Source organism: Hoplias malabaricus, chromosome 12 (assembly GCF_029633855.1).
Source record: "Hoplias malabaricus isolate fHopMal1 chromosome 12, fHopMal1.hap1, whole genome shotgun sequence".
NCBI lineage: Eukaryota > Metazoa > Chordata > Actinopteri > Characiformes > Erythrinidae > Hoplias > Hoplias malabaricus.
Genome location: NC_089811.1, coordinates 7,386,401 through 7,409,503, shown reverse-complemented (window position 1 = coordinate 7,409,503; position 23,103 = coordinate 7,386,401). Strand labels below are relative to the sequence as shown.

At 45.2% G+C, this 23,103-nt stretch overlaps 1 protein-coding gene across 5 annotated transcripts in view; it reads left to right on the top strand.

The window, feature by feature from the left end:
- The first annotated feature begins 3,678 nt into the window (after window positions 1–3,678).
- frmpd4 (FERM and PDZ domain containing 4) overlaps window positions 3,679–23,103 on the top strand; it is a 34,903-nt gene continuing 15,478 nt past the window's right edge. The window contains exons 1-2 of one of the 5 annotated variants that reach the window (XM_066686338.1): window positions 3,679–4,079; window positions 20,243–20,356. In XM_066686338.1, coding sequence (XP_066542435.1) covers window positions 4,039–4,079; window positions 20,243–20,356 — 155 coding nt within the window. In that variant the 5' untranslated portion in view covers window positions 3,679–4,038. Of the gene's footprint in view, window positions 4,080–5,621; window positions 5,677–6,409; window positions 6,542–7,800; window positions 7,924–8,732; window positions 8,889–20,242; window positions 20,357–23,103 lie in introns of those variants that run through there. The other 4 variants (XM_066686339.1, XM_066686340.1, XM_066686337.1 and 1 more) reach the window with 4 other exon arrangements.

Below are 23,103 nucleotides of genomic sequence, written 5' to 3'. Positions count from 1 at the left end.
GTCCCACTGATACACACTTAGCACGGAGTATGTTCAGCTCAGGCTCATGTGCCGCTGCTACAGAGCGTTCTGTATAATTTTCCTTTTTCACACTAAGTATCACACACACTGTTTGAGCCCCGCCCCAACCCCTGATAACTATGAGCTTGTATTGAACTGTATGAGCTGTTTAAACACACACGCACACACACACACACACAACCCTGTGCCGGTTCGTGTGATATTATGTATGATGCGTGTAACAGAAGAAATGCTGTTTCTGTTGAGTGATATACAGAAGAATGCCCTAGTGGACAAACTACAGAACAAATGTAATTTTACAGGTTTTGTTATTAATTCCATTTTTGGGTTTGATTTCACGCTGTTTTCAATACATTCATTCATTCATTCATTGTCTTTAACCGCTTATAATAGTTTGTAAACCAATGTAATTAAAAATACACCTGTTACAGCTGTCAGGGCATTGTCTCAGCTAACTTTAATCCACACCCAACCACTAGATAGCACTTAATCCAGACGTGGCCCAGAATTCCATGTCTAAAAGTCACATATTGTGACTTTAATGCTGTGTTTTCTTGTGAAAGACCCTGCTGCTACTTTCAGCTAAAGGATAAATACACATTAAACACTGCTGCTCTCAGCAGCTCCCAAAGGTCCTGCAGTGTGTGGGAAGTGTGTGATTTATACTCTGAGCTCCAACAGCACACACACACACACACACACACACACATACACACACACACACTGTCCCATAGAGTAACAATGCTAACTGTGCCCCATCACTCTGTAATCTCAGCTTTTCATCACTATCCAGGTCGGTGTTTATAACAAAGGCCTCATGGGAAAATCTACCTACCCCACAGCCATCTTGGCTCTACCCACTGCCTCGTTAGTCGTTATTATGCGACACAAATAAATAAGTAATTCCTGGTATTTGCTTATTTCTGGGTATTTTATCCTCTTCGTTTATAGATGCCATTACAGATTGTAGGGGATTGTCTATGTACTGAGTATCGCAGAGTCACAGTATTGTGATATTGTCATTATCATAATTTCATATTGTGACGTGCCCTGTGACTCCCACCCCTCGTGTCCTGTCAGCAGGAGTCCAGGGACCTTTGGCTTTATTTTGATTTAATCACTGACAGAAATCGTAGCTGCATACCAATTGCGCACTTAAGACTAATTCTAACTAGTGTCTGAGTGTGTAGTGTGTAGTCCGTTGTTGTGTAGTGTGTAGTGTGTAGTCAGTTGTTGTGTAGTGTGTAGGGTGTAATCTGTAGTCTGTAGTGTGTAGAGTGTATTCTGTAGTGTGAAGGGTGTATTCTGTAGTGTGTAGGGTGTAGTGTGTTGTCTGTAGTGTATAGTCTGTAGTGTGTAGTTTGTAGGGTGTAGCCTGTAGTGTGTACTATGTACGCTGTAGGGTGTAGTTTATAGGGTGTAGTCTGTAGTTTATAGAGTGTATTGTGTATTGTGTAGTCTCTAGTGTTTAGGGTGTAGTCTGTAGTGAGTAGTTTATAGGGTATAGTGTGTAGTCTCTAGTGTTTAGGGTGTAGTCTGTAGTGAGAAGTTTGTAGGGTGTAGTGTGTAGGGTGAATTCTGTAGTGTGTAGTTTGTAGAGTGTAGGGTGTAGACTGTAGTGGGTAGAGCGTAGTGTGTAGTCTCTAGTGTTTAGGGTGTAGTCTGTAGTGAGTAGTTTGTAGGGTGTAGTGTGTAGTCTCTAGTGTTTAGGGTGTAGTCTGTAGTGAGAAGTTTGTAGGGTGTAGTTTATAGGGTGTAGTCTGTAGTTTATAGAGTGTATTGTGTAGTGTGTAGTCTCTAGTGTTTAGGGTGTAGTCTGTAGTGAGTAGTTTGTAGGGTGTAGTGTGTAGTCTCTAGTGTTTAGGGTGTAGTCTGTAGTGAGTAGTTTGTAGGGTGTAGTGTGTAGTCTCTAGTGTTTAGGGTGTAGTCTGTAGTGAGAAGTTTGTAGGGTGTAGTGTGTAGGGTGAATTCTGTAATGTGTAGATTGTAGAGTGTAGGGTGTAGTCTGTAGTGGGTAGGGTGTAGTCTGTAGTGTGTAGAGCGTAGTGTGTAGTCTCTAGTGTTTAGGGTGTAGTCTGTAGTGAGTAGTTTGTAGGGTGTAGTGTGTAGTCTCTAGTGTTTAGGGTGTAATCTGTAGTGAGTAGTGTGTAGGGTGATTTCTGTAGTTTGTAGAGTGTAGGGTGTAGTCTGTAGTGGGTAGCGTGTAGGGTGTAGTCTGTAGTGTGTAGGGTGTAGTCTGTAGTGTGTAGAGCATAGTGTGTAGTGTGTAGTCTCTAGTGTTTAGGGTGTAGTCTGTAGTGAGTAGTTTGTAGGGTGTAGTGTGTAATCTCTAGTGTGTAGTGTGTAGTCTCTAGTGTTTAGGGTGTAGTCTGTAGTGAGTAGTTTGTAGGGTGTAGTGTGTAATCTCTAGTGTTTAGGGTGTAGTCTGAATTCTGTAGTGTGTAGCGTATACTTTGTAGGGTGTAGTGTGTAGTTTGTAGAGTGTAGGGTGTAGTCTGTAGTGGGTAGTGTGTAGTGTGTAGTGTAGTCACTAGTGTTAAAGTTGAGTAAACTAAAATTCCACAGTGCACACTTAGACCCAGTGGATGTTTGAGGACAGTAACAATGGACACTGTCCCACAATCCAACGAGACACGGAAAAGGAGGAGCTTATCACGTCTGGAAAAGGCTATCTCTGTCTCAAATAGTGCCCTACTCCCTACATAGTACACTTCACAGATTATAAACTAATACTACTACACTCAGACATTGCATTAAAAGTGAGACAGAGGGACATGAAGCTTATATTGAATATAAATGAAGTTATCATCTGAGGTACACTGCACTATTTTAGTGCAGAATCTGTTATTTATGACCTACACTGTGCACTACGCAGTGTGGAGGGAGATATTTCAGATTCAGCCTTTTTACAAAATGGTGGACAGTTTTGCAGCTGCAGTTTGGTATGATGTGTGTTGTCATGGCAAATACAAAAAGCTGAAAACTACTAAAAGTTATTTTACAGGAGAAAAAAAACCCTCTTGAACTCTCAGTGGAATCAGTGTAAAAAGATGTTATTCAGAGTAATTTTGGAGCAATTCTAGTCTGGGCTCATTCATCATGAGATTTACACACAGGGTGAAGGAAAACTGCTGTGTTCAAATGATGTCATAATTAAACATCCTCAAACATGGAGATACAGGGTTTTAATTTGACAGCGAGGATATGTGAAATCATGTTATAAATCGTGAAACAAACACAACTTCTCCACCTCCTCCCGCCCTGCTTCACACGCTCCGGACCCACTGGACCAGAAGTGGGTTACACTTAAAGGATTAGAGTCTCCGAAAAAACCAGACGTCCACTTTCATACGGACATCCAGCTGACCCAGAGAGGATTTTCCATTTCCACTGACCCTCTCTCTCTCTCTCTCTCTCTCTCTCTCCCTCTCTCTCTCATTCCCTCTCCCCCTCTCTCTCTTCCTCCCTCTCTCCTTCTCCATCTCTCTCTCTCTCTCTCTGTTACTCACTATCTCTCTCACTCTCTTTCCCTCTCTCTCTCTCTCTCTGTCACTCACTATCTCTCTCACTCTCTTTCCCTCTCTCTCACTCTCTTTCCCTCTCTCTCACTCCCTCTCCCTCTCTCTCACTCTCCCTCTCTCGCCCAGCTGCTCTGCATTGATCCCTGTGGCTCCCGAAGCACTGGCCCGTGATGTGATGGCATTTCATTACTGAAGCAGAAGAAACGTTAGTGCCCTCTCTCTCTCTCTCTCTCTCTCTCTCTCTCTCTGTCTGTCTCTCTCTCTCTCTCTCCCTCTGTCTGTAAATAGCAACTCAGTTTTTCTTTTTTCTTTTTCTATTTTTTTGCTGGTCCCGTTTTCTCTCTGACGCTGAGGCTCTGCGTGAGGAGGTTAACCACAAAGAGACGCTGAAAAACGGGGAAATAACTAAAAACAAACAAATAAAAATAAACCATATTAGCCCCCGAAGGATCTACAGGACGCGAGAGTTTACGGGACGTCCCAGAAGTGCTGGCGGATGGAGGGCGGCGATGAGCTGGGAGTGTTCACAGTCATTCAGTGAGTACAGCGTTTTACTCTGATCTTCTTTCTTTAAAGATAAAACAGAAACAATTTACACCAAATAAAATACAGTGTGGATCAACGTTCAGCTTTTATTAAAGGGTCAGTATTATCTGTCTGAAGTGATTTATTCTGGAGTGAGTGTCTTAGTGGCTTTAACTCAAAGTTGAAACATAGCTGTGAGGATCTGATGGAGTTCAGCCTCATATTCTTCAGCGAGGGTCTGGGGCTGGTGTTGGGGATTAGTTCTGGATCACACTCCTCACTCCAACTCATCCCAGAGGAACTCCATCACTCCAGAGAACACAGTTCCACTGTTCCACACACCAGAGGAACTCCATCACTCCAGAGAACACAGTTCCACTGTTCCACACACCAGAGGAACTCCATCACTCCAGAGAACACAGTTCCACTGTTCCACACACCAGAGGAACTCCATCACTCCAGAGAACACAGTTCCACTGTTCCACACACCAGAGGAACTCCATCACTCCAGAGAACACAGTTCCACTGTTCCACACACCAGAGGAACTCCATCACTCCAGAGAACACAGTTCCACTGTTCCACACACCAGAGGAACCCCATCACTCCAGAGAACACAGTTCCACTGTTCCACACACCAGAGGAACTCCATCACTCCAGAGAACACAGTTCCACTGTTCCACACACCAGAGGAACTCCATCACTCCAGAGAACACAGTTCCACTGTTCCACACACCAGAGGAACCCCATCACTCCAGAGAACACAGTTCCACTGTTCCACACACCAGAGGAACTCCATCACTCCAGAGAACACAGTTCCACTGTTCCACACACCAGAGGAACTCCATCACTCCAGAGAACACGGTTCCACTGTTCCACACACCAGAGGAACCCCATCACTCCAGAGAACACAGTTCCACTGTTCCACACACCAGAGGAACCCCATCACTCCAGAGAACACAGTTCCACTGTTCCACAGCCTGATTTTGTATAGAGGTTACAAACACTGTCTCTGAGCACAGTTGATGAATCAGCTTTAGGGCGTGGAATAAGCTTCACCCACCAGTGCTTCATTTACATATAATTTACTGAAACCTGTGCTCATTCATCCATGAGCCAATGAACAAGTGGAGGCTCATTCAGAGACTCCTGAGCCAATGGCTGCACTCGTAGGCGGAGTTAGAGACAGAGCAGTGAGTGCATTGCCACCTACTGACAGTTAAACTGAGGGCAGAGGAAATAAACAGTGGAGTAAACAGAGCATGCTGATTGGTTGGAGATGGTAGAATGATTTGATAGAGGCATGTGATGGTGTAAACAGTGTGTTACTGCAGTTGATTAGAGGCTGTGGCTCCACCCTCTGTGTCTAGGGCGGAGTTTGTGGGCAAAGACAGTCATATTAAATAAAATCAATGTAATGTGAAGAGATTTTAGATTTATTTTGCAAAAATATTAAAAATATTGCTTAGGTTTAAAACAGCAATCCACTGTTTTTCTCCGCATGGTCTTGTTATTAAACAGCGCCTACACTGACACCTAGTGGCCGGGCTGTGCCAGACACTCTCTGTGGTTCATTCAGGGACAACAGAGTGGAGTGATGCTTCTTCTGACGTGAGCTGCACTTTACTAAAATATTGATCACTTTATGAGCGCAGTTTGTGTGTTTTCTGTTGGTAAAAAGCACTGACCGCACCTTTAAGACTGTGTTCTTGTTTTTAGAGGTGATTTCTGCAGTTTTCCTCCAGGTTTCACAGAGAAGGAGAAGCTGTAGCGCATGAGAATGACGTGGGTGCTGTGAGAGAATGATTTTGAGTCTGATCAGATAACTCAGTTCATTAACATAGAGGATTAATCTCCGTCTCCATTTAGTCGCAGACTCTCATTAGCGTGTGTGTGTGTGTGTGTGTGTTATCTTCACTCAGGGGAGGCTCCTACCAAATCCCTCCTCGGGGGAGGCGTCTAATGACGTCTAAGGTGACTTGTCCAGAGTTTAAATTAAAGGCATTGTAGACGATTCCGGAGAACTACTGCTCTCACAGCAAAACACATTCACGCCTCCTGTTTGTCCTCATCTTTTAAGGTGGAACATTGTGTTTGAGTAAGAAGTGACTGTGTCTTGTTGGTGTCTGAAGTGCAGGTGTTGTTTTTTCTCACCTGCCTCAACTTTCCCCAAGAACAGATTTAGGATAAAGTTAAACAGATGTTTTTGTTATAAAACTGTGCCTGCTCCCACCCCATCACCCTCCTCTCTCTCTCTCTCTCTCTCTCTCTCTCTCTCTCTCTCTCGCTCTCTCTGGGCCACAGTGGCTGTGATGGAGCTCAATCCTGTTGGGCTGTGGTGGCGATGGCAGGGATTGATCTGTTTTATTGAAGTTTGCTGTGGTCTCCGAGTGCTGGACAAACAGGGCGTTAGTATTTGGGCCGATCCACAGCCGCCGGACACAACGGGGTCTTTATTTCTGTCCTGTGGAGATGGGTGAGAATCTACTGATGCTGTAAACTGGGACCTAGAACCAAACTGCTGCAGGATTTAATGTGGACTGGCAACTTCAAACAGGACACTGTCTTCAGGGGGTTTTACCCTGGGGTTCTGACCCTCTTTGGGGTCTTGATTAGCCCTTTCCCACCAAAATTACAGGCTGTGTGGCTGTGTCTGAATCAGCAGGTGGTGCTGTGTTCCAATGTGGCTGTGTCTGGCTGTCAGCTCCAGAGCCAGAGATAAAGGGATAGAGTCAGGACAGAGTCATGGTTTATCCACTGTTTACAGTAAAGTCAGATTAGAGTGAGATGTGATACACATGTGGAAATGATGCAGAGTTCTGCAGAGAACAATGAGAACAGCAGAGAACAACAGAGAAGAGTAGCCCAAAATTGATGGCACCTTGAGTCGTGCTGAACACAGCTGAGAAACACACACAGAGCATTTTCCTGTTTTTATTTCCTCACAGACTTCTTTTCAAATCAGACATTAGATCCGGGTCATTTCACTTTTACATTTCCCTGTTTCAAAAGGAGAAAATCCACAGATGCCTCTGGTTCTCTCGTCTTTACCCAGAACCCCATTCAGGACGTAAATGATTTGTCCAGCTCCATTGCACCATAACATTTTATTTGAGGCTCTGAGCTCTTTCTGGAGCTTCTTTATCTCCACTCGCCTAGTTTGGTGCGACTTATTCTTCCAGCAGGGGGAGACAGAACTCACCGGGTGTTGCTGGTTTCTGTTGGCGCTTGCACTCTGTGCTCCATGGTTTCTCTGTGGGGTGAAAAACCTGTGACATCAAGGTTCCTGTTCCGCAAAACAACATTCCCCATTTTATTTGATCACAGAAAAATCCGGCTTTGACCCGGAACTCCTTACATGGGCATCATCCAGTTCTCTGTTCTCTTCTTTTCCTTTCTTTTTTCTGCTTTCTCAATTCTGTTTCCCTTCCATCTCCCTCCTCTTACGCACTCTTTCTATATCCATATGTCACCTCCCCCTCTATTCTGTCCATCCTCCGTCCCCGCTTCAATCTGTAGCCTCTCTCCTCCTCTCACTCTTCCTCCCTCCCTCTCTCTCTCTCTCTCTCTCTCTCTCTCTCTCTCTTCCTGCCTGTCATGCTTTCTCTTTCTACACCATCCCTCCCTCTCCATCTTCTTCATCATTCTCTCGCTCTCTACCCACCCGTGGCCACGCCCCCCCCCCCCCTCGCGGAAAAACACCCACGCGTTTCTCTCTCTCTCTGAGCTCGTGCCACCGAGTGTGTGTGTGTGCGTGTGAGAGAGAGATAGAGAGTGTGTATGATGGTGTGTGTGCGGCGCGCGCGCTGCGGCCGCCATGGACGTGTTCAGCTTCGCGCGGATGAGCAGACTGACGGGGTAAGAGCCGTGGAGGAGGAATTACAGTCACGCGAACTGTGAGGGGGACATGGGGTGTGTGTGCTTGGGGGGGGGGGGTGGGGGGGGGTATGTGTTGCTCTTTAACGTGTTGCTTTAGTCCTATGTTTGGTCTCGTGCCCGACTGCGTTTCTCCGCATTGGGTTTGTACTGACTGCTGATGGTTCTCCTTCAGGTCCGCACCATCGTGCAACGGTACCGTGCGGCATGTGAGGAATCAGAAAGAGAGAGAGAGAGAGATAGGTAGATTAAGAACAGAGAGAGAGAGAGAACACGGAGAGGAAGAGAACCTGAGAGGAACCTACAGATTTAGTGAGTCACCTCACAGACAGACACGTCATCAGCCCAGACTGAGAGCTTAAGAACGTTTAGAGTGTTTAGAACCCTGCAGTATTTTGATTCGTTTGGTGTTGGGAATGTCTAGAGCAGACAGAACATCTAGAGAATGCTGAAGATCTAGAACAGTTAGCTAGCATGTCTAATACATTCAGAATATATAGAACAGAACCTGTAGACATCTATAGTGGCTAGCAGGCAGAGAACTTTCAGAGTGTCTAGAACAATAAGGTCTAGAGGCCGCGAGGAGCTGCTGAGATGGATCAGGTGTGCTGAGATGTCTAGAATCTCTAGCAGATCTAGAACACTGTCTAGAACCTCTCTGGCAGATGCTTGGTGATGGACAGTGAAGGTCGGCTCATGTGCAGCTGCTCCAGAGCAGGATGTGTGTCCACTCTGTGAGCAGTGACCCACAAACACAGTGTGTACACCTCGTTACCTGGATCAGGTGTGTTGTTTAGGGGAGGGGCTTGTTTCAGGTGTGGTAGGAGGAGCTGAGGAGTCCAATGATGTAGTTCCTGAACTAGAGGTTCTCAAACTTTAGAGGTGCTGGGATTCTTGATCATGGATGAATCGCACTGCTTCAGATCTTTAACACCGCGTTTACTCAGGTGAACTCTTTAACGCTAATTTTATTTAAAGGTGCCATACTCTCTTCCCCACAGAGGAACACATTTCTGTTTATTAATGAAATGTCTGTGATCTGCTTTGGTTAAAAGCTCACAAGCCCCACAGCAGCCTTCTCCCACTGCCTAAACAGCCCTGTTCAGGAAACCTGCGTTCAGCACCTGTTCTTTTAAATGATAATGAGTCGCTCGCAGTTCACCCCAACCCCGAGTGCACAGCATTGAGGAGCGAAAAGCAAACATTTTTAGCCATTTTTTTAGCCGTAACAGAATCAGAATGGCTTGTTTTATGTTTTGATTTATTATGGCTTATGTTTTGTGAATTAGGCAGCACACAAAAATCTGACTGGGTGTTTTTTCACAGTGTGTGGGTTGGTGGCCTCCAGATTCACACTTTAATATGAGATTATTTAATCATTTGTATTCTCAATTATTCAGTTCCATGTCATGTGGTGGTTCTTCGTACTGAGGTTTGAAGACCACTGCTGTGTAGGGTTCCTCCAGTCACAAAGCGGGGGGCTGGGGGTGGGGTATACTGATGTGCTCTGAGGGTTCTGATTGGTTCTTGAAGCATGTTTCTATTTTTACAAACATTGAGACACAGGCGTTTTAAAGGTATTATCTATGATTGTGTTCTCTCTGGTTTGTTTATGTTCAGAAGCTCCGCCTTTAAAGTGGAACTGTGTGTTTGAGTAAGACTGTAGTGACTGTATCTTGTTGGTGGCTGAAGTATAACTTGTCTGTAAGGAACATGGGGAGGAAATGTCCTCAGAGTTTTATACAAAGTGTGTTGTTATTAAAATTGTGAACAAAAACATTAAACAAAGATGAAGCCAAAGTGGCACTGACGCCCCCCGCGGAAAAACATTAACCCACTTCAGAGCCTTATCCCTTCGCACCGAGCCGTAAAAACATAATCTGCACACATTCCCTGTGGTTTAATCGCCTGGTCAGCACCTCGCCTGCTCCATCCTCTCGATCTGACCCGAGATAATCCTCCTAAAGGATGGGCTCCGGGGCCGTGGCGAGGCCCTCGCTGTGTCTCTGGGCTTTATCTCTGAAATTAAGCGCAAAGCTTTTTTAAAAAGTGTTCAGCAGGAAAGAGCCGTTTATTTTAGCTCTGCCCTCATTTTCCAAAAACAGACTAAAGACTTTAGCATGTTTGAACCACAGCTCCAGGGTTAATGAGTGATTAGCGCAGACCACTGCAGAACCAGCCCAACATCAGCCCCCAACAAACAGCACGTAAACAAGCAGCTGGGGCGCTCTCTGTCCTGCAGGTTCTCTCCTGACAGGGGGGGCTTGTACGGACCAACCTACTGTAGATCATCTCCTCTGAGTCTTCTGTGCTGTTTCAGCCATCAGAGCCGCTCTAACTGACCCCTGCTGGGGAACAGGGGTTTTCCTTCTAGTCTGTGTGGGGTTTTCTGTGACTTAGTGTGTAAAACCCCCCAGCGTCAGTCGGTGGAGCAGTGGAACTATGTTCTCTTGAGTAATGGAGCTCTCAATTCAGTACATCCCAGAGTAAAGGTTTATTGCTCATAGGTTGCTATTCAGTGGCACAGGAGGCACCCATGATTCATTATGAGAAAAAGAATGAGACAATTATAAATAACATTTTTATTATTATTAAAAATATTTTAAAGATGTGAGACAGGAGAGTTAAAAGATAAAGAAGAGTTAACAAAGAAACGTGGGCAATCTTAAAAATGACTTATATAAAGGAAATGGTTCTAGAGAGATTGACAATATTGATGCCAGAGGGGAAAACAAGACCTCAGTGATGTCTCGTGTCTCCTATGGAGTTTTAGTGGAGATCTCAGTAAAGTCACAATCTGTGCTCAGAACTGTCAGACAAACTAAACCCAATAATCTTAACAATGATGGTTCTAAAGGGGTTCTTTATTAATGCTTCTATACAGAATCCTGAACACTTGTAAAAACTTTTGCCTGATTATAGGGTCCTTTGAATCATGAAAGTGTTCTTCAGATTGATGGAGAATGTGCTATAGATGGTTCTATACAGCACCTTTTAGAGAAGAAATTAGTTCTGCTATTGTAACAAACTTGACATTGTAACAACAGAGGAACTGTTTTTGTTGCTAATGCTAACCCCACCCATGCTAACAGTGCCACTGTGCTAACCCTAACCCGCCCATGCTAGCAGTGCCACTGTGCTAATGCTAGCTCCAATCTAACAGTGCCACTGTGCTAACGCTAACCCCACCTATGCTAACAGTGCCACTGTGCTAATGCTAGCTCCAATCTAACAGTGCCACTGTGCTAACGCTAACCCCACCTATGCTAACAGTGCCACTGTGCTAATGCTTTATCTTCAGAGAGAGAGAGAGGGTGTGGGTGAGGAGAGAGAAAGAGTAATTGACAGGGAGAGAGTGGGAGACACTGCGTGTGAGGGAGAGAATGTAGAGTAACAGAGTGGTACACTCTGTGTGTGAGCGAGAGAGAGAAAGAGAGAGAGAGAGTAAGAGTGGTAGACAGTGAGAGAGAAATTCAGTGTTTATTAACTGTCCATTTGCTGACTCAGAGGCACTGTTCTCTGCATGCAGAATAGCATTGATTTACAGAGACTCACTGTCCCCTCTCTCAGCTCCACTGTCCCCTCACTGTCACCTTTTTTCAGCTCCACCATCCATTCACTGTTCATTGTCCCCTTAAAAACTGTAAAATAATAAACACTTCTGATTGTGTTGTGAATATTCAGGTGGTGTAAATGACAGACTGCACCTTTAACAGATCCTGGGGGAAGTTAGTGCCGTTACTTCCCTCAGAGCAAAATGAAATGAGTAAAAATAATGTAGAGCGTGGTTCTTTTGAAGTGGAAGGCGGCCGGGGTCAGGCTTTGTGAAAGCTGAAAAGGGCTTGGCCAGGGCCCAGCTGGAGATGGAGAGAAATAAAGAAATAACGTGATAAAGCAAAAGGAAATAAAAAAAGAAACACAGCTCTTGGGCTACAGTTCGGCACCGTTTTTTTAAAAGCTTGGACAAAAGCAGCTCAGTGTAATGAACAAAAAATTGAGAAGTAGCCTGGACCTCAGGGGGAGGAGAGTCATAGTGCAGAGAGGGAAGAGATGGAAGAAAGAAGGGGTTTTCTTTTCTAGACGAGTGCACAGACTCTATTATAATCACACGCTGTCCCTGACTAATTAAATCCGCTGAATGAACACGCTTTTGCTTGCTGGAATCTAACAGCCCTCCGCTCGCTGTTTAGCGTTAGCGTCTCTACCTCTTTGGTGCTAGACAGATAATGCTAGGCTAATTGCTAATGGTGTCAGAGTTAACACGCTGTTAAATTATTATTGTTGCCACTCATTCCCTAAAACTGTCAGAGATTTAACCACATTTTCACAAAGAGGAACCTAGCTTCATGATTGAATACACTATTCCACCTTAAATATTGTGGCAGTTATTTTCCAACACTTTTATTACTACCACTACTACTTAGTAGTAGTAAACATGAATGTTTGCATAGTGCCCTATGAAGGACTGGCACCCCCTCCAGGGTGTATTCCCGCCTTGCGCCCAATGATTGCAGGTAGGCTCTGGACCATCCGCAACCCTGAAGTGGATAAGGGTTACAGATAATGAATGAATAAATGTTTGCATAGTTCTACAAAACTAATGCCAATATGAATTTCGCCTTAAATTGTACTGCATGTTTTAGCATTAGCGTAATGGTTTTATTAGGCTGGTTCTAGACAATAATACAAGTCTAGTTACTAAAGGTGTCACAGCTGAATTTATTAACAGAAAACAATGTTCAAAATGGTTACATTTGCCATATCCATAATGCTATATGCTACAAAGCTAAAGTTAGCCTCCCATAAAAATTCACCATTCCATTTTAAATGGTGCAGCAGCAGCAGCTCCTGGACAGGGGTTGGCCAATTGTGACCAAGGCCACCATAAATTAATCTTCAGACATTTTCATCTTGTTTTTTGTGTTGCGTCTGATAGCCTGATGCAAATAGAAAACACTGGATTTGATTAGTTTCTTAGCGATGTTAGTTAGCATTGTATGTTTGGCCTGTCTCTCAGAGCTGATTATAAACTGTGTCCACTCTGTCCCCGCTGTTACTGGAGGAGACTGGGGACAGAGGGTGGAAGCTGGTGAGGACAGTTGATTAACTGCAGGGAGAGGTATTGACGTTGGGTTTGTGTTCTGTAATAAACTGCGCTCGGGAACAGACAGAGCTCCAAGACCCTGCCATCTCCAGCATGACAATTTAAACCCTTTAAAAAACATTTGATTGAAAAACATTTGGTTTTTGTGAGCATAGAAGCTGAAGTAAACGGTTTTATTATATTGCGTTTTCTCGATATATGCTTTACACCCTGATAACAGTCAGTAGATCACATTGATGGAATAAATCATTTTAAATGTTCCTATTTTAAGGCCACAGGACTGTAGACCAATCATTTCACTCGTATCAAACTAAATGATTGGATGGTTTACCTGCCTGTCAAACAACCTACATCACAAACACACATCTGTTTGTGCTGCTGGACAAATAAAGAAAAGAAAGATGGAGATAGAGATGGCTTCCAACAAAAAAGAGGCCAGAGAACATCAGTATACTTTTCTAATGTTGTTTTCCACTGCGTGGGATCGTCTCAACTCGGCTTGCTTAAAGCTTGTCGCTTTTCCACTTCCACAGCTCCCTCGCGAAATGTAGCCAGTGATGCTGCAAAACCCAGTCTCTAACAGGAACCACAACAACTGTGTCGGTAAAGTCAGGCACTGTTTAATGGTTGTGTATTGGTTTGTTGTTGTTGTTTTTTGGATTGAACACGGCTCAGCCCCAGTTCTCACAGATCAGTTTTTCTTGTCGCATGTTAGGCTTTCACTGGAGATTGTCGTTTGCCACTGACCCAAGGAGAACTTGAACCTCTTCAAAACCCTACAGGGAAATGTTAAGAGCTGCTGCTGTGGGATAAAAAACAAATGTGAAAGCTGCTGTAACTTCAGAGATTTTATATGCAGCGAATACGCTGCACCATTTTGTGGTGATTGACAGGTCTCCCTGGCCAATCAGAGCTCTCCAGGGTTTATACGCCACGTTTAGTGCCTACTTGGCTCGGCTGGAACCGTAGGTTTGCAGGGACTGAAAAAGAACCAGGTTCCAGGACCGGATTTTGCCAGTGGAAAAGCAAAAGAGTGGAGCTGAGTCGAGTCGTGTAGGTTACATCCAGTGGAGAAGTGCCATAACAGTGCAGACCCCTGAGGACAAACAAAGACTGAGTGGGTTGGATATTTTTGGTTGGATTTATCAAAAGGCTATTGGTTTCTACAAATTCACCACCTCCAGCATTAATGTGGGGAGCCCACCAGCTCACACACTGAGAAACAAGACCACCCATACAGCGGTCTGGGGGCTGAAAACATGGGAGTGTTCTGATTCAGACTAGTTGGCGCTGCAGGAAGTGTCTGTGTCACACAGCTCCAGGGTCCTGGGGTTGTGGGTTCAAGTCCTGCAGACTGCAGAGAATGCACTATGTAGCCTTTGAAGGAGGGTAGAAAACTAACCCATCATTGGTTTCATATCTCCAAACAGAACCTCCACTGAGAAACAGAACCTTTAGAGTCCACATCTGTCAGCAGCTCACGATTTCACGCTTCAGCTATGGTATCCCTGCTCAGATGACCTTTGACCCAGTCTCATATCTCGCCTCTCTCTCTCTCTCTCTCTCTTTCTGACTGTCTCCCTCTCACACCCTCTGACTCTCTCTCTCTCTCTCTCTTTCTGTCTCCTTCTCACACCCTCTGACTCTCTTTCTCTCTCTCTTTCCTCTCTTTCACTCATTACTGCTCTCTCTCTCTCTCTCCCTTTCTCTCACTTTCTGACTGTCTCTCGCTCCTCTCTTTCACTCATTACTGCCCTCTCTCTCTCTCTCTCTCTCTCTAACTCACTTTTCCTCTTTTTCTCCTCTCTTTCACTCTCTCTACCTCTGAGATGGAGATATGGATGGAGGTGTGAGACTGGTTCTGGTTGCCTCTTTTCGCTCTCTCTGTCTCTCTCTCCTCTCTCACATATCTTGACTCCTATACTATAAGTAGATTATAAACATAAACTGTATATTATAAAAAAAATATTTAGAAAAGTGGGTGGGACCTTTTTGATCTTTTGCAGCATCCTGGCTGCTGATTGGTTCTCGGGTGTCAGTATTCATTTCCACTCTTGGGGATTGTAGGGTTAAATTATTGATGCAGTGCAGAACGACACAGGCCCGAGGCGACTGCTGCTGGTCTACACTCGTACGGCGGGCGCTTTGTGTTTGTGCAGTAATTACATCCACACACTGTGCAGGAAATTAAAGATTAATCTCATATTCCTTGCAGTGAAAGTGTTACACACAAGTGACGTGTGTCATAGTTGCCTACTGCACACTAAGGAGGGTAACTATAGGGCTAGTGCACACTAACAAAGGTAAATTTAGGCCTAGGGCACACTAAGGTGGGTAAATATGGGCCTTGTGTGCGCTAGGCCGAGATTTACACTCCTTAGTGTGCACTAGGACTATATGTACCCACCTTAGTGTGCACTAGGCCTAAATTTACCTTTGTTAGTGTGAATTAGGCCTATATTTACCCTCTTTAGTGTGAACTAGGCCTATACTTACCCTCCTTAGTGTGTACTAGGTCTATATGCACCCACTTTAGTGTGCACTAGGCCTATATTTACCCTCTTTAGTGTGCACTAGGCCTATATTTACCCTCCTTAGTGTGCACTAGGCCTATATTTACCCTCCCTAGTGTGCACTAGGCCTATATTTACCCTCCTTAGTGTGCACTAGGCCTATATGCACCCACTTTAGTGTGCACTAGGCCTATATTTACCCTCCTTAGTGTGCACTAGGCCTATATTTACCCTCCCTAGTGTGCACTAGGCCTGTATTTACACACTTTAGTGTGCACTAGGTCTATATGTACCCTCCCTAGTGTGCACTAGGCCTATATTTACCCTCCTTAGTGTGCACTAGGCCTATATTTACACTCTTTAGTGTGAACTAGGTCTATATGTACCCTCCCTAGTGTGCACTAGGCCTATATTTAACCTCCTTAGTGTGCACTAGGCCTATATTTACACTCTTTAGTGTGAACTAGGTCTATATGTACCCTCCCTAGTGTGCACTAGGCCTATATGTACCCTCCCTAGTGTGCACTAGGCCTATATTTACCCTCCTTAGTGTGCACTAGGCCTATATTTACACTCTTTAGTGTGAACTAGGTCTATATTTACCCTCCTTAGTGTACACTAGGCCTATATATACCCTCCTTAGTGTGCACTAGGCCTATATTTACCCTCCTTAGTGTGCACTAGGTCTATATTTACCCTCCTTAGTGTGCACTAGGCCTATATTTACCCTCCTTAGTGTGCACTAGGTCTATATTTACTCTCCCTAGTGTGCACTAGGCCTATATTTACCCTCCTTAGTGTGCACTAGGCCTATATTTACCCTCCTTAGTGTGCACTAGGCCTATATGTACCCTCCCTAGTGTGCACTAGGCCTATATTTACCCTCCTTGGTGTGCACTAGGCATATATTTACAGTCTTTACTGTGAACTAGGCCTATATTTACCCTCTTTAGTGTGAACTAGGCCTATATTTACCCTCCTTAGTGTGCACTAGGCCTATATTTACCCTCCTTAGTGTGCACTAGGCCTATATTTACCCTCCTTAGTGTGAACTAGGCCTATATTTACCCTCTTAAGTGTGCACTAGGCCTATATGTACCCTTCCTAGTGTGCACTAGGCCTATATTTACCCTCCTTAGTGTGCACTAGACCTATATTTACACTCCTTAGTGTGAACTAGGCCTATATTTACTCTCCTTAGTGTGCACTTGAACTATATTAATACGTGTCAGTTTCCACTTAGCCCCTCCTGATTAGAAGAGAGCCGAGATGTGATGCAGTTAAATGTACCTGCTGTGTTTGTTTTCTAAGTGAGAATGTGTGAGAGGTTCTCCAGAGAGAACACAGTTCCACATGGTTTACTGAGGAAAAGTTCCACACAAACCTGCGCAGACAGACTTGAGGGGGGCACTGTCTTCACTCAGATGCTCAAATTCTGCTCAGAAGAGGAGAAAAAAACGCTGAGAGTGTTTCAGGTCCCCAGAATCTGTAGCCTGCCCACACACACACGGGCACCATGGCAACAGATGCTGCAGGAATTTGGTTCTTTGTGTTTTCTGTGTCTGATCATCTGTGTCTCCACTCTGAGAATCTGAGGATAGTTTATTTCTGTCTGTGTCTGTGAAGAACCGCATTCTCTGGAGCAGTGGAACAGCATTTCTGGAGTGATGGAACCCACTCTAGAACAAATGCACAGTTTATGGCCACATGCTTGGACACCTGCTCATCCAACATCTTTTCTGATCTGAGGGGTTTATCAGGAGTGTGTTCCCTGATGCTGCAGGCATTCACTGTAGATATAGAGGAGCATTGATTTGAGGATCTGGTTGCGTTCAGCTGCACGAGTGAGGTCAGGGGTTGGTGTTTTGTTCTGGCTCCTCCCACAGGATTTCAATTCATTCATGGTTATTTAAACTGAGTGTGAGCCTCATTTACAGTGTGGCTGAGATAATACCTAATGATACATAAAGTGAAAAGATTATAGAAAATAACACAAGTAAGATAAAAAAAAAGTAAGATCAATTACTGTAGTTCCATCCAAGAGGAGAAACCTAATTTAAAGAACAATAACAAATATATAAAATAGTGAAAAACTCAAATACAAACATAAATATAAAATATATATATACACACACATAGGCTCTACTCCGGAGTGTCCCAGATCTTTCCCTGATTCCTCTGTAGAGATTCCGACTGCAGACAGGGAACGCCGTTGGGTTTTCCTCCCGGATCCTGATCGATACTGATCTCGGACTCTGATCTGAGTTGGACGCTGGTCATGAATTGTGCAGTGTGCGTTCGAGCCGTCGTCATTTAGTCATCATTTATTCACGAAGAGGTTTCGGTTTCAGTCCCGTCACACACTCCTCTCAGAACTCTCACACACACACCATCCAGACACATACAAACCACCTCAGAAGATCAGCAAGAATCAGGGAGATTATTCGAGGAAGATGAGTGTGAATCGTGTAGCTCCAGAGACATTCAGTTCCCAGGATGCACCACTGCAAACCGTGAGTCCATCCGCTCTTTGTTTATGAAACAGAAAGAGAATAAGCTCATCGTTGTCTGGAAAATAAATCAGCAGCAGCTTTCTGTTTCTGTTCACGGCGTTCCACAGACAGCTGCTGTAGAGTAACTGAAGGGTTAGGAGTCTTTCCCACGGACTCTCACTGGAGAAGGGTGGTGTGGGTACCCAGGCAAGGCACTGAGCCCTGGTCTGCAGTGTTCCCACCTTCACCACACTGAACTGTTTCCAGGAACAACATGATGATGTTTAAACTGCAGGACCACGTCTTACTGAGAGACCGCACCTCAGACCAATGGAGATCTCTGAGGTTCTTCACTCTGAGAACATCAGCACACCTCTGTCCCGGTTCTAGATGCTTTTTAATTATTTCACAGGGACTTTACCCCTCTGGGTCTGAGGGCTTTACCCCTCTGGGGCAGTAGAAGTGTGATCTGCCTGTGGAATAAGACACTTTCTCTTCCAGTAAAACCCTCTAGAATGAGTGGAATACTTCAGGAACCTGGAGAATATTCCTGCATAACATTCCTCCAGTGATGAATATCCCAGATCTCTACTGGGATCAGGGAACACTCTCTTTCCGAGAGGAAAAGCCCAAGAAGCATCAGGGGAATGCTCTGTATCCACAGCAAGGGTCTGCGACCAGAGCAGAATTCCCTGTGTGTATTCAGGAGTTTGTGGGTCAGAGAAACGCACCCATCGTCCCGACTGAGTTTCCCAGATTTCTGTTAAATCCCAAATCCCTCTCGGACCTGGCTCCGGCTGTAAGATGGATCAGCAGATAAACTCAGTCTAAACCCGATTATCTGGAAAAACACAGGAGCACGGAATATACACACGGAGTCTGAAACACATACGTACACACTGCATACACTCCATAAACACAGTCTATACACACTCCACACACCACACTCTGCACGCAGCACACACTCTTAAACACTGCAATGTGGAGGTGGCTGAAGACGCTGATAAACAGGCTTCATTAGGAGAGAACTGTTAAAGTGGCCAGTGATGGGAAATAACTGGTCGGCTGATGCTGGGGTCGTGAGGGTAGAACCACAGCCGGCCTCCTGGGGGCAGCAGTTTTAGACTGATTACTAAACAGGAATTCAGAGCTTGAGCTAAAATGAGTTACCGAACTGCTTCTCTTTGTCCCTGTCTTGTCCCTATTTGTCTCTCTTTCTCTCTCTCCCTCTCCTTGTCCCCAACTGTTTCTCTCTCTCTTCTTCTCTCTCTCTCTCTATCCCCCCCTCTCTCTCTCTGTTTCTATCCCCCTCTGTCCCTATCTCTCTCCCTTTCTCCTTTCTCTCTCTCTCTCTCTCTCTCTGTTTCTATCCCCCTCTGTCCCTATCTCTCTCCCTTTTCTCTCTCTTTCTCTCTTTTTTTTCTCTTTCTATCCCCCCTCTCTTTCTTTTCTATCCCCCCCCTCTCTCTCTCTCTCTCTCTCTCTCTCTCTCTCTCTCTCTCTTTCTATCCCCCTCTCTGTCCCTCTCTCTCTCTCTCTCTCTCTCTCTCTCTCTCAGTATAAATAATGAATGCTAAGAGACTGAGTCACTGAGGCTCCTTAAAGTGATACAACTTTCAGTGTCACCATTATCACCTCAGTGTCTGTGTATAATGGGTGTATTGTGTGTATTGTGTGTGTGTGTGTGTAAAAGGTATTAGATAGAGCTTGTTTGACCTTGGCTCATGTGTAGCTGTTCCAGAGTGTCTCTGGTTTCCCCAGTAGTGTGTGTGTCTCAGGGTCTCTGTGTCTCAATGGGATGTCTTGGACAGGGGACATGTCTCTAATGGTGTTTTTTGAAGGACGAAGGGACTCAATAAATACTGAACTGTATGGAACCGTCCAAACACTGTATATGTTCACCCTCAATCAGCCACAAAATTAAAACAACTGACATGTGACACTGAAAACTAATGTTCAGGTTACAGCGCCCCCTGTCGAGGGCTGGTATGTCAGGCAATGTCCCTCAGATCCTTGCGCTGACAATTCCTTCTGATTCAACACCAACTTCTCCTCCCACTCTCGACAGAGTCGCTTTAACCACATCATTAGTGTTACTCCCTTCACCTGCCAGCGGTTTTAATCTTGTGGCAGATGGGAGTGTGTATTGTGTGGAGTGTATAAGCCTGAATGAGTTTGTTCTGTCTCTCCAGCCACAGGACCAGAGTCTCCGGGTGCCCCCCGTCCTCCGGAGGCTGGATGTCCCAGGGTCCCCCCAATGGCTGGGACTTGTCCAACACTAGAGACGGATCTGACTGCTTCATAGAGTGAGTCTAAGACCTGATTTGTTCACTGTTTATTAAAGAGCATACAGATATTAACCCTCAACAGCTCCACCCATTATCTAGAAGTCCAATCACAACCCTGGAGGGTGAAGAGCATGTGAAGCTCCTCCCACTTTTCTTGGGACAGCTCAACCTTAAAACGATTGAGTTCAGTGACTAGTGCACACAATATTAACACACTACATCAGTTCTTACTAACAGGACATGATGAACTGTTGCTATGGCAACACAGGTCACACCAACCCATCCCGACATTTTGTTTAAAGGCTGAATCTCAAATTTCTCCCTCCACACTCCATAGTGCACAGTGTAGGTCATTAATAACAGATTCTGCTCTAAAATAGTGCACTGTAGGTCAGATATTAACACCATTTATATTTCATATGATAGTGTTAGTTTATAGCACTGTGTAGAATTAGTATTTAATTGGGAGGCTGGGGCGCAGCTTAGCTCCCTGCTCTGGACCCCTGCGCCAATCACTAGGAACCAAGCTTTTCCACTGCTTGGGATTGGCTCAGCTTGTTTAACCCCATCTCTTTTCCACTCCCACAGCTCCCCCTCAAAATGGTCTCTAATGGGGCTGAATGCCGCTCTGTCCCCAGTTCTCACAGATCAGTTTTCCATGTTGCACGTTCGGCTTTCGCTGGAGTTTTTCATCAACCACCGACCCAAGGAGAGTTAGAACCTTTTCAAAAGTTACGAACTGCTGCTGTGAGTCGCATAAAAAAATGCAAAAGCTGCTGTAGCTTCAGAGATTCTCAAGCGGCAAGTTTGTGCGTTTCGTGGTGATTCACAGAGCGGTTCTGTCAGAGAACCACGGACTGTTGTCATTACTTTGTGATGTGATTGTGATTTGTGATTGTGATGGTGTGTTTACAGTGGAACACCTGATGGTAAATGTTCTTTAAAGAACCGATTGTTTTTCTCTGAGGTGTGTGAAAATTGAACTCCAAACGGTGGAGGACCTGCTGCAGGGGGTGGAGCCTTTCCTGATCTTCATTCGTCTCTATGAGGATGAATAATGTTAGTGAGAAGCCCATTTGCATGTTTAAGATCCTAGTGGATGTTCAGGTCTTTGATCTTACATCACAGTTTAAATATTGGAGACTCATCTCTAGGCAGAGAGCTGTGGATCTGTTTCGGTTCTGTGTGTGGGCAGAATACAGATTTAGATTTAGCAGAGAGAGAGGGAGAGCAAGAGAGAGAGAGAGAGAGAAAGAGAAAATGGAGAGATAAAAGATAGAGAGGCAGAGTCAAGGTAGAAGCGAGAAGGAGGGAGTGAAGTTGTGGCACATGGCATGTGTACCTCCCTCGCTCACGGGGGGGAGAGGGAATTTGTGGCACATGGCCCATGTCTCTTGCTTGGAGGGAATGTTACGTAAGAGAGAGAGAGTACAGAGAAAGAGAGAAACAAATGGAAAGAGACAACAGAGAGAGAGAGAGAGAGACAGTGAGCAGAGAGAAAGAGAGAGAGGGAAACAGATGAAGAGAGACAGAACAGAGAGAGCGAGGGATGATGAGGATGCAGAGGAATGCAAGTTCTGGATCTTTCTGAGGGTTCTTGCCTTGGTTCTCTTTGGGATATCTGTATCTAAAGCCTAGAACCTGTGGGTCCTAGGTAACAGTTCTGCTCGCCCGGGTGTGTATGCAGTGTATGTGAGGATGAGCAGGTTTAGCCTGACAGTTTATCCAAGTGGTGGGGAGTGTCTCTGACGTCCCGCAGAGTGAATGATGCAGGCTTTTATCTTCTGAGAGAGATTTAAATAATTCTCTGCAGTTTTCCTCTTCTGGATTTTAGTGGGTGGGACAAAATCTCTATGTAATGTCAGCTCTGCCACAGAATGAATCAGAGCTGGCGATTCCCATTTTATACACTTGCTGTCAGGGTTACAGACTGCTGCTTTATCTCTGAGCCTGCACTTAGCAACTGACGGAACAACATCGATGTGTCCGGCCTGGGACTGTCCATCGCTCCAAGGCAGAACCGCTGATTTTCTGATGTCAGCCTCTCCACTCCCTTCCTTTCTCTCAGAGACAAATCACCCAGAGCAGGGGAACGCATCCAGAACCCAGAGAACCTTCTGATGTGGTTCCCCAGTGCTGTCAGAGCGAGGAGCCTGGGTCTCAGCTGGCTGCTGTGGTTAATGCTTGTGTTTGCGGGCCCAGAAATGGAGCGCTGGTGTTGATTAGTGCGGCGCTAAGCTCTCATTAACTCAGCATGGCGGCGGCTAATGCTAGTGATCAGCGGAGTAGAGCAGGTGCTGGTGTTCGGAGAAAGACGGAGAGTTTCCTGCCACTGACGCGTGACTGTGTTCACACCAAACACACGGTGTCCACCTCCTCGCTGTCGCCTGCCTCAGATTCCTGTCCCGCGTCCCACAGCAGCACCGGCATGACCCCAACGTCCAGAATACATCATGTAGAGCAGCGGTGCCCACAGGGGGGAGCTATAGCTGGGGGGGATTGAGGCCTGCAACACGTTCCAAAAGAGTTGGGACAGGGGCAACAAAGGACTGGGAAAGTTGAGGAATTGGGGCTGTGTTAAACATTAAAATAAATTCCACTGGGGTTTATAAGCAATACACTGTCATCAGGGGGTGGGGCTTAAAAATATTCTCATCTACAAATGGGGCACTGCGGTAGAAGCACACTTCTGCCATATAAAATAATAATAAAAAAGCCACCCACCTTTTTTTTCTTCATTAATATATAAGTTGCGATCTCAATAC